This window comes from Mizuhopecten yessoensis, unplaced genomic scaffold (genome assembly GCF_002113885.1).
Source record: "Mizuhopecten yessoensis strain PY_sf001 unplaced genomic scaffold, ASM211388v2 scaffold3575, whole genome shotgun sequence".
Taxonomy (NCBI): domain Eukaryota; kingdom Metazoa; phylum Mollusca; class Bivalvia; order Pectinida; family Pectinidae; genus Mizuhopecten; species Mizuhopecten yessoensis.
In genome coordinates this window covers 873,452-886,235 of record NW_018405113.1, presented here as the reverse complement: position 1 = coordinate 886,235, position 12,784 = coordinate 873,452, and the positions used below count along the sequence as shown (strand labels likewise).

Sequence of the window (12,784 nt, the reverse complement as noted above, 5' to 3'; positions counted from 1 at the left end):
GGGGGGTCTCGTTTTTACTGAAAGTCGATCTAAACCCCTAAAACATGTAAAATTACTCTGAACACCTTAGTTTAAGTCCAAATACTGCTGAAGTTCGGAATTTTATCTTTGGGAGTGGGGTATTCGATTCAAGCAGTCGTGGTTGTGTGTAACATTAATATTGTGATGTTTAATATTATGCGTCTACAAGGGAGAAAATGACCCATTGCATCTTAAAAAATGATCCTAAGAGGCGACTGCTGGGATAATCTTGTGGGGATCTCCTGTGCAAATTTCAGCTTAATAAGTCATATTTAAAGATCTAAATTAAATTTCCTTGTTAACATAATAATGTAAATTGAATTTCTTGTAGTTAAGCTTTAGTTGTTGAAATGATGCATAGTGAATTTAGTGTAATAAGAATTAAGGCATTCAAGCTGATACCTTCCTACAAATAGTTCATTTAAGACTTAATGACAAGGCGGTCTCTGACCGCTAAGAAATGACACTTTATGATAAGGATTTGTTTTATATCTGTGTCAAGCGGAACTCATTTCCTCTTTTGCTTTTGTAGCGTGCACGCAGGCATCCATCCAGATACTGGCAAAGCTGAACAAGAGAGCGAGTCCAAGGATCATACAGAGCGCTGACGAAGCTAAATTCTCCTTGTTTTTACACCATTTCCTTCTGCGAAAAGTCTCGTCCCGACACCTAGGCCGGGGAATTCCATGGGTCCTCCCTCTGTTCCAATGCTTATTCCCTTATCGCTTGAAACTGGAGTTGCATATGGTGCACCAGAATCCCACCGCTGCCACCAAATGTAACGTGCGGGTGGTCACCCATCCAGCCTAATGGTCACGCTCGATGTTGCTGAACTACATGTACAGTGAGCGAGACGTTGGTCAGCCGCACGCTGAAAAAAGTTAGTTTGCCAGAAAGGCATGTATTTCCCCCACTTATTAATTACCCGACTGTTACGCTACCATACCGGCTTCGAATCAAGGTCGTTGTGTTCAGTCAAGACCAAAATAAAAACATTTAAAAAATATGTATGTGACTTAGTTTAATCAGGTACTAGCCTCGTCTGTCAATACACCTTTAATATAATCATAGTATAGGTGTATTGACAGACGAGGCTAGTACCTGTAAGCCCGACAGTCGTGTGGCCTAGATTAACAAATAAACTACGATGTGTCATTTAATAACCTTCAATGTTGTTATTAAATGAGCTTGACATGGGCTTTTTTAAACACTGTAGATAGAAACCTAACTGTTCATTATATGTCCAACTTATTTTTGACACAACTTTATAAAACATGTTATATAAAGTTCAAGTATTTATCTACCTCACATCGCCCCCGGTTTTGCAAAATAATAAGTTACTCATAGGCATTTCCCTATAATATTTGAGGGGTTTCGAATAGCCACATTTATATTAATTTACACTGTAATGTCTCTCAAAAATTACATGTTGTAATAGAGACTTTTTAATAAAACTTTTTAAGCCCCGCATGACATAGATATATATTATTAGAATTCAGTTGGTTAAAAAGGAGATCGACACCAGGGGCGGGTCCAGGTGAGGGCGTAATGGGCGTATTTTTATTGTATTGAATATGGCAATTTATCATATTCATTAACTAAACACATAAACACCCTGACACTTTAACTATAAAATAAACATGCTCCAAGTCAAGAACCGTTACATTAATGCATTTCACAATTATTTTATGTTTTTTAGCAAAAAAAAGGTCTCCTTTTTTCGCCTAGAGATTTGATTCTACACCCCCTCTTTCAAATATCCTAGAAACGCCCCTGGACACGGAGGCTTTAAATGAAGGTTGACTGTACCATTTACTGACTAAGCTTAATTCCTATTGTGAAATTCTAATAACTTAAGTTCAAGATCAATATGGTTAATTTCATATCTCAATACGATGTTTGATTGCAGTATTTATATATGGCATATCAAAGTTGAAATTTACGGTGACCTAACCGCCTTTCATTGAACATTCAACCTGGAATGTGTCATAAAAACTCGTAACAAACGAATAGAGGAATATTCTTCACTATTTGCAGAGAATTATATACACTTTTTTATTACAGATTCAGGCATTAACATGGAAGGAAAGTTTATCCGAAGAGGCAACTAAAGAAGTTGCACGGAGCGCCGACCGACAGTTCCGCGGATTGACAGGCCACATCCGTGCTCCGGGCCTTATCTGTCAGAATAGCCTTGACCTTGTAATCTCCCTGCAGGACGAGAAATGACATTAAACTCTACATACAGTAACACGGGAACAAAACTCCGAGGTACATACCTAGCAAGTATATAATTACCAGAACTCATCGAAATACAGTCATCGCTCCGTACTAGGAGATTAGTTCCTTATGTGAAAGAGTTTATTTGGGCATATTTCCCCCAAGTTCAACATAAAAAGAAAAGTTTAGTACACAACTATTATAATGAGATATATATGTATAAGTTATGCACAATAGTATATAGTTTATGTGTTTATGGTAAAATATATATACGCCTATGTATGTAATGCTTACATCTTTCTTTTAGTCACTGTTCCCAAAACGGGACACTTTTTAGATAAATATCAATGCACTTTATACCATACTCTAAACTCCAAAAAATATTTGTTCATTTTTTTCATAAATAGATACCATCAACCTTCTTTTCTATTACAAGTTGGCATTTCCGGCGCGTGGATCTATAAATAGACCGTGAAATACTATCAGGATTATGTAGGCCGGGGCCCTTGAACAGGTACGTCAACCACGAATCTGTTGGTAATTATTCTTATCTTTGAATTGTCCAAGTAACGATATATACAGTTAAATTGTCATAAAAGGATCATCAAGCGAAAATTACATGCATAACAGTTCTTCTTCGTTTTCCCCACAATTAAGTGTCCCGTTTTGGGTACAGTGACGTTACATATTAAGTAAAACGTACATTTTATATCAAGTATTTCTGTATTTGTATCCAGTGTCGATATTAGCTCACTCTGTCACGAACTCTCATACGATCTTATTGCTATCAACTTTGCCACTTACATGGTCTTTCCTTCAAGTTTCATTATAACAGTAAATACTTCCGATCACATCGTTTAATGCACAAGAACCTGATAATTTGTTACAGCTATATTTGGACCTTAACTAAGGTGTTCAGAGTAATTTTACATGTTTTAGGGGTTTAGATCGACTTTCGGTAAAAGCATACGCCATTTCAGAGTTTCTACAAAAAATGGCTCTATGACTGCGTAGACTTTGAAATGTCGTGTGTTTTTGAGGAAACGGATATCATGTCCGTGAAAGGAGAATACATTTTACGTGCACATAGGAGGTTTTTAAAAGACAAAATATCCATCTGTCCAACGGTACTAAGCATTTTTTCGTACATCAACTAGAAATGCTATATTCGATCGCAAGGAAGTTAGGTGGGGTCGAATTTTCGACATCTATTATCATAATTTGGGGGTGTCATTTCTACCGAAACTCGATCTAAACCCCTAAAACATGTAAAATTACTCTGAACCTTAGCTTAGGTCCAAATATAGCTGTAACAAATTCTCAGGTCCCTGTGGTTTAGTGTACAAGACCATATTGTGTTCTGCGATGTGTGTTATAGCTCTACGACCGTACTCACCGACGCTAACCAGCTCCACACACCCGACATTTCTGGTATCTTGAAATGCTCTTGATTCATTGTGTAACGGCCCTCTGCGAATGGACAGTTGCAGGGTAAGCCCTCATTGGACAATTGAGCCGGACAGTTTGGTGCGCCGTTCAATGAGAAAGATGAGCTCAACATCGAACACACATCGTCATAGGTACTGAAACACAGTAATGAAACGTTATGAGAAATGCAAATAAGTTGTGCCGCACAGCTTTTTATATCAAATTACCATGTTATTTGTATGCACAAAAGATGCATATATACGTAGTCTCCATTGGTTACTGCGTTAATGTCTCGCGGGTTGGTACATTGATCCTTCGTGCGCATATGATTATTTCGGGAGGGAGGATCAATGAACACTTGGTATCACTATAGTAGATAACTCCAGTTTGAGCAGACCTGGTTGCCGTGGATTACGTGTGTTATTTTTTGGGAAAGAAGGTAATGACAAACTCAGAATGCCACATTTGGATATGATGTATATGCTCTAAACGTTTGCAAAAACCACTTCAGATTCTGTGTATCACTGATTGGCTGGTCACGACGAGCCCTTGATATCGCCCAGAAAACAATTGCATAGGGTATATGTCGCGAAAAATGCGAACGAGTGTACCTGATACTTTGACGCTGGGTACCCGCGTCCTTATCAGTGATGCTATGTTGGCTCCGTGTTGGGTGGGTGCCATTAAAAAAAAACCACGCACTCATGGGTAATGAAAATATGCCTTAAATTAACCCAGTACAGCATTGTTAAAATTTCTTGTTATGTCTTCCACAAGAAGTGGCGACACAATGGCACGCTTATCGCCCCGCCTCTCACGTCGAGGAAGGACATTCAAAAGCTGCTGGGGTTTTGAGATATCTCAAACCCCTGGAAACTGACGAATAGTGTGACGAACCTCGTCACGTCTGCATTTTAGGCTCTTTGCACAGACGTCATGTAAATGCCACCCTTTATTTATTCATTATTCATTTATGTGCACATTGCAATGATTGTCTGCTTGCTTAATGTATACAGGTGATTTTAAGCCGTCCTTTTTGTTTAACAATTATAACTAATACTATTATCCACATTTTTTAAAGCGCTTTAGAGCAATTTCACAAATTATATAGTGCACTATATAAATGTTGTATGTTATTTATTATTATTTATTTATAACTGGTGATCTCCTGATAAAAGCATTTCACAGGCAGCAGAACGTTGCATCGAGGATATATCCTTCATTCCAAACAAAGTATCAGAATGTTTTAAAGCATTATACGTTCTACGAGTCAATTCAAATGCTGAATGTGGAGTAGACAGTGAAGCGCTTTTGCGCTTATATCGATCACTGTTAGATCAAACCCGATAATGGAACCTTGGTCCATTGATCGACTTGAAGTTCTCATCTGCAGATGTTGAATCGAATTCATAACTGAGGGCTGCGACTAGCCTTATGAGCTTTACGTTCAACTCCAGAGAAAAATCTTTACGTGGAAGTGAATGAACTATTGCTCAATGTCCGAAGGAAAACCTGGCACTGCCGTTTGTAGCCCAAATGTAATCAAGCCTACCAAATACTGCCTTTGACCTAGTTTTTTTTACCCGAAATAAAATAGTTTTTTTTTTTACGCAGAACCAAGAACTCTGAACGGCATTAAGCATACGAAATTCCAATTTCCTGCAGAAACTCTATATACATTTAAATAACATTTCTGAATTGAACATAAACGATGTTTCGCCATGGGTTATAATTTTGCACTGCATTAGCTAAACAATCCACTGCTATACCAAAAGAACACAAATCTTCCTTTCAAGAATGTACTTCAAAGTGCTCGGCTCATGCACATTATCTCGGCTTCGTGCTGGTCATACCTCTCTCACTCAATATGTATCTTCTAGAACGGGGATATGAACCTTCATGCCACGCATGCAGCTCCCAATTTCAATGAGACATTTTTAAAATATAACGATCGTGTTTTAGATCATACTTGATAAATTCTTCAAATTCCTGATGTGAAAACCCTTCCTTACCCATAGATGTGGACACATTGTTTAACATTGTACAATACATCGATATAAGGTATAAACTCTATTGCCTCTAAGTGTATATACTATCTTTCCATTGCAGATAAGTGTAGTATTTTAAACTAAAGTTTGTAATTTTATCTCATTGCCCTTTTAATTTTCCTATCCTATCATGATAATGATTTTTTAAGGTATGTGAGTTTTTACCCATTATTATGTTTTTGTTCTGCCAAATGGTTGCACCATTTAACAAGTTTATCATGGCCCTAAATAGCCCCAGTTCTCGATCGGCCATTGAACAAAAAACAACACTCATGTGCGTTATGCATACAAACATGTGCATTATGCATATAAGCATGTGCATCATACACACAACCACGTGTGTTATACATACATACATGTGCATTGTACATACAATCATATAAGTTACACGTACATATTTACAAGTATATGTGTTATTCGTACATCCGTGTGCGTTATGCATGCATATGTACAGAAATATGTGTTACACATACATGCCCGTTCTTTATGCATACATATGTATAGACATATGTGTTACACGTTCATGTACAGGCATATGCGTGCGTTATTCCGTCTTTGCGTATTGCAGAGTTATCATCTCTTGGGAGCAGGTATTGATTGTTATGTCATTGGTTTGTGTGAGAAAATTACGTCGTTTGCTCAAAAATTGATGATGTTACTCTCACAAACAAGTGACGTAACAATCAATACATGCTCCCAAGAGAAGATAACTCTGCAATACGCAAAGACGGAATACATGCTTATTGAATCATGTGATGATCATGTTACTTACCAGCTGCCAACGTTGGAGACACATGGAACTGTTACCCATAGTCCAAGGAATTTTCTTTGGACGGAAAGGTGCATTTGTAGGGGACCAGTGATGTTTTTGAGGACATCCAAGTTCCCAGCAACGTCTACATTCCCGGGGACGACCACGGGGAAAGGCGTCACTGTGGCACTGTTTACATGGACGATGTTGTTGACGTCACTTCTACCATTCTCTGATTGAAAAGTTAAAAAAACATATGTTTGTCAAAAGAAGCAATTGATTTTTGACAAGTGTTTGAATTTCTTAACAAGTTCTTTTAATATTTGCAATAATATTAATTTTGTTTCTCTCAGATTTCCAGTTCACATTAAGAAAGTGACGAAAAGGCGTCTATTTGTATTTATTTCGATTTTGTGCATGCTGTGTAAATACTGTGTTATATATATAGGTATCTTAAGTTTCTTTACACTACAAAAAGAACTTTTGTGAGTTAATGTCTCAGTACGGAAATGGCTCTGACGCTCCTAAACACTTAAACGACATCTTATCCAGCCAACAGGCATGCTGCTGATATTTCACTTCACAGACGCGTCACAGAGGAAATGACATAAAGAAGCCGACGTAATCAAATGAGACAAAACGTCTATTAAAAGTACATTGAGAATGCTAGTAAACGTTTGAACGACCAATACTTTTAACAATGTCCTTTGAAAAGAAACATAGGTTTTCGAAAGCTCGCAAAAATAAGTTTTCAATTGTGTTTAAAATTAACATAGCCTTTATTATTCATACCAAACTGATGAAACTTATTCCAAATACTTATGTTTGTGTATTACGTACACCAATGTTTGTGTATTATCTATACTCCTTTTGTCTGTTGCGTTTACTTCCTATTTTGTATAATACGTTTTTTACTTTTTTTGTAATAATTATACATCAGATGTAGATACAAACTAAACTGACAAATACTATCAAAGTTATGCACGTATTTTATTCATATTTAATAAAAAATATATATATACCTTTGCCAATTGCATAGTCCTAAATCGTTTAGGATTTCTGTATTTGAAGCATTAAGAATACATTGACGCATGCTCGGCACATAAGTTCAGTATTTCTAGATATTTACATAATGTATTAAGTGATGTAGGTATATGAAGTTTTAGCTTCTGTAACATTTAATTCCTGGTATTTTTATCAACAACATAATCAACCTTAAATGGGGTCATAGCTAAGTTTTAAATGTTACCAACAATCGCTATTAAATACCGGTGTTATTAACACCTAATCAAAACGACGGTATGGTTTGCATAACAGTATGTCATATATCGTGACACGAATGGCCCTTATCACGTTTTCCAAGACCTCGAAGCGTTATCTATGTAGATCGAGCAGATGTGACACTCGAATGAAACATTTATGAATTATTAAGTTTTAGTTAAGGAAAGACATGAATAATGTTATTTAGCACTATTTGGCAAACCTTTTAAGGAACAGCCAAAGCCACGTTATAAGCTTCAGTTATTCAGATTTATTTACGTTTTGACTAACTTATATAATTTCATAGTGGGTTAAAATTGGCGTATCTAAAGCAAGATAAACACCAAAAGGCCACAACAACGTCGAACAGTAGCAGATAGGTAATCTAATATAAAATGGCCCTACATAAGTTACCTCCAGCTTGTACTCAATAGCATTATTTACATATAAACAGGTCCACGTTTCCCGAGCGGTCCTTAACTTACTAAAATTTCTTACGTTTTTTCAATGAAAAGCTTTAATGAATATTTCCCTTGGGTTCTACAACCTTTTCTAATGGAAATTAATGTTTTGTATCTCCATGAAGTTAAAATCGGGCCTGATCAATCATTCAACAAGGCTCTTTACCATATGATAATCTAAGACAAATGATAATATTGTGGGTTAGGAATACTGTAATGGAACTGTATTTTTATTTCTCTGTTTCAATATACATCTATATTTGATTCGTCATGTTTGCCACATAGTTTGGTAGTGATAACATTGTCATACAATATACTGTAAACAAGCTGTCGACATAGTGGATGCGTTGCTAGCTGTCATATGCAATACTATAGATTAAACGAAATGAAAGCAGTAGCATAACATATCTGTTGATGATAGTTATGCGTTTCGTATAAATATACTACTAGTCTGTATTTTGTATACACCGATTCTGTAATATCATGTAACCTCTATCCCATAATACTCTCTTGGTAATAAAGATGGCTACCTGCTAGTCTTGCCTGTAACACGTGTTTGTGTTTGTGAGAGTTCTCCTGTCAGTAGAACCTCCCAGAACTCAACGATTAACAATATCTAAGAACAAAACATCAGCATTTCTTAAAGTGAGATTAAACATTATATATCTTTTCTGGAGAAACCCTTGATATTTAATTCAACTTCATATGATTGCAAAACGGACCGGCTATAAGTGGTCACATTAATTTCCATTAGAATACCAACAGTTTGTCGGATCGTTCTTCTTTGAAGTTCAACAAATTTTGTTTATTTAGCGGTGAAATTAGCTTTATTTCTAATGACCAGAGGATAATTGATTTCTGAAAATGCGATTCAAGATGTTCTAAAGCTGATTAGATATGTGAATTTGCAGTTCTAAATACGCTTAAAGGTGTGGTCATTGTTCCTGATATCATTCTCACTAAGGTCACCTGAAAGTAAAATTTCTCAGCATCGATTCCAGCATAATTTCTTCTCCGTTTGTAAGTTATGTATTTCAATTTCCTCTCGTAATTTGAAACTTCAACATTTGAACTATAGCATTGCTAGCTGGTGGTAAATTTAAACACACGATTTGGAACTTCTACCGCTATTTTATTATGTGTTTATTGTCCCTATTTTCAGTAAGAAATCCATAGATTATTTTCGATGTATGCTAGTCTTATGTGTCCTATTTGCACTACTTCTTGATTGGTTGGTGCTTAAAAAGGTTATATATTACCCAAGAGGCTCGTGGTTTAGATTAGAAACAATTTTGTGTTCAATTCTGTTATATTTGCAACCTTTCAGATTATGAATCACAAGGATAAACGTTTAGTCTTATAATGTTACAAGCCTCAACAATATGTTGTAAATCCCTTGGTAGATAGCATAGGTGTGTGACCTTTAACAGGACAGGTGACACCTAGTAGCAAGATGTCATTGTGTCAAAGGTCATTATTCCTACCATTAGTAGGGATGGGTGAATAAGACGTGAGGTATTCTGATGTTTTCTGACTCAATATGATATTGATAGTTTTCTGTTTAAATACATGCAATCTGTTTCTGGACATACATATATTTATTGATATACAACCCTTTTCGCTTACACTATATTCTTACATGAGTATACACATCCACCCTTTAGTCCAAAATATTTTTTCACATCCTAATCAATTTTAATTGTCGTTTTAAATCCCGAAATCCTAGTTATTCGTTCACCCACTAATTCAAGCTATTCGTTCTACCTCCAATCATAGCTACTTGTTCACCCACCAAGCTAAGATACCCATTCACCCTTTAATTCTACCTATTGAAGCTACTCTTTCACTCACCAGTCCTAACTTATTAAAAATTGTGTTCATCCACCAATCCTAACTACTCGTTTAATCTCCAAACCCGGCTTCTTGTTAACACCCTCAAATCCTAGCTTCTCATTCACCTTCCAATCATAGCAACTCACCCACCCTCCAACCTTAGACACTCTTTCATCATTCAATAATAGCAAATTGTTCACCGTCAAATCTTAACTACTTGCACCACTGTCAATTCGTAATTTAACGAACTAACATTGTCTTATCAAAGCTAGAGATAATAACTCACGTTCCAGTCAGCGTGTATATCTTTGTTTTTCATGAACTAATCATGAGAAACTGAAATTAGCAATCAGTCCTTAATGCAAATTTACACCCTAACAAAATAACGCGAAAGAAGTATTTTATAGTATTGTCACTGTTTAATGTTTAAAGTACTTTTACAATTTTAACCAATGTGTTTTCTGATATGCATTTCATTTAATGTATGAAAATCTACTAGATTTATAAGCATGTTTGTTTTACGATCAATTCATGGAAATACAAAATTAGAATTAGGTCGCAAGCTTTATTGAACAAAATCAATCAAAGTCGCTCTTACAAACAATAGCAAACATGGAACAAGGCAATTAAATGTGTAACGTTTGAGAACATTTGGCGTCGTCCATTATCGATTCAGTACTTTAGATGTCACATTCCTGTACCACCAGTGTATACTTATTTAGAATATTTGATCGAAACACAAAATGAAATTGTATAGTAAGAAAACATACAACATCAAATATATTAAAAAAGAAATTAGTATATATGTTTTCTTACATTAAAAGAAAAGAAAATTAAGAGAAAATCTTACTCATACAGTCTTGGATGTGGAGTGACGTGGCATGACACAGTAGACAGGCGATGACTGTTACAACGCCGAGGTACGCCATGATTGACTGAGAAATTCTCTGACAATGACCTTAAGATCCTATCTCACGTATATATACCTCTGTAGATAGGCGTCAACCTGGTCATGGTTTTCACAGAAATCGGTGAACTTGACGCGTATACACTGGACAGACACCTTTCTAGATACTGACTTACGTGACTCACGTGTTAAATATTACTATATGCACGAACACAGTATTATGTTTTAATAAACCGATATTAACAAATATGACATGTATTTTACTCAATTATGGCAAAATTAAAATGATCGCAACCGCATGAACAACTATACTTAATAACATAATTTGATAATTACTTGGTATTTTACTTTCGATTTTTCAATGTAAAAGATACCTCTGCATTCTTCATCAGCTTCATATCATAACATACACAAGAATGACCATCTTACAAACCACATCCTATAACCAAAACGAGGACTTTTATTTAACTATCTTTGACTTTACATTCCCAATATCCCAATAAATAAAACATCACCTTCCCCTATTTATGGAATGTGTATCTTACAGTTAAGTTGGGTTTCGGCCGTTCTGTATACAGGCAATCTGTTGGACAAGTTAGCCATCGACTCAGGTTTCTCTGCCTTTAAAGACTTCAAACTACGAGTCTATATTTTATCTGTGTGTGTCGATGCTTTGGTATATTTATCCGTTTCTTTTCCATTTTACCAAATGAAGCAATGTTTACCTCCTAACGTGAATGATCTGAAGCCGATACACTTGCAATAATCACTCGAAAGAAAGAAAGTAAGGTCGAACCTTCGAAAAGAATTGACGTAGAAAGCCAAAAAAAAGTAAATGTTTAAATTATTGCCAAATGTGATCATTTCGTCCAACTAGAATTCATCAGTGATACTTTAAAAGTATCAACGACTTGTACCTAAAATTTTCCGAATCACAGTCATTAAACAGACAGGAGGGCCTTTAAAGTACTTTATTACATTTTGAATTTATATGGCTTTTTTTGGCTACAATTTCTTTATGAATTTACTTTTGAAACCGCATTAAAGTAAACTGTGCCGGAACATATTAGTTACCAGGTCACGGCCAATCTCCAGGACTGATGGTCGACCAGTCAACCACGTGCACGTTGTGGTGTAAAATAATCACAAGAAATAAGGTGGTCAATATTACATTGACCATTTCGAGAACTGAATTCCTGAAAATGTACGTCACTGGCCGGATTGACTGTGTCTTTTTGCATGTAAAATAATAATGATATACTTATATACAGTACTTCCTGAATGCAAATACCAGTTAAATTGATAGGGTGTACTGTACGTCACGCTAATGGAAAGCGTGGACTGGTTCTATTCACTTAAGTTGTAATTTACGCCTACATATATTTGTGAGAAACTGATTAACATGATAATACAGTCCATGTTTCCAGTATAGCCTTAAGGTAATAGGATTGTGTCACCATTTCTCACTAGAACTTCTTAACATTTTGTAGTTATATTGCTCTGAAATTAAGAAAAAAAAATATAGGTTGTCATAATTTCAAGGAATTCAAATGGAAATTTATGTAAAAAGGAGTGACTTTTGAAAACAAAATGAAAGACACAATTCTTTGCAAAATAATGTCAATAAAAATGATACTGCCATAGATTAGTATTGCATTACTGTATATCAATTTAATAAATGCTGAAATTATGTCAAATAAATTATCTGAAAACGATTAAAAATTGACATTTTTATAATAAAACCATATGCACATAGTAATTGCAGGTAAGAGTTATCTTTCTTGAAAAACTTCACAGTAGTGAAATAGGTAGCCGGTTTCCTGAAGTACAGAAAAATGGATACATTTGGCTCATT

General features: G+C 35.6%; 1 protein-coding gene across 1 annotated transcript; it reads right to left on the bottom strand.

Moving 5' to 3' along the window:
- Positions 1 to 2,031: 2,031 nt before the first annotated feature.
- LOC110447713 (ganglioside GM2 activator-like) lies at positions 2,032 to 10,999 on the bottom strand. The gene is made up of 4 exons (XM_021493585.1): positions 10,873 to 10,999; positions 6,490 to 6,700; positions 3,638 to 3,824; positions 2,032 to 2,232 (listed from the first exon to the last, which is right to left on the bottom strand). The coding sequence occupies exons 1-4, from the start codon at positions 10,949 to 10,951 to the stop codon at positions 2,113 to 2,115; spliced, it is 597 nt and encodes a 198-aa protein (XP_021349260.1). The 5' UTR covers positions 10,952 to 10,999; the 3' UTR covers positions 2,032 to 2,112.
- Positions 11,000 to 12,784: the final 1,785 nt, after the last annotated feature.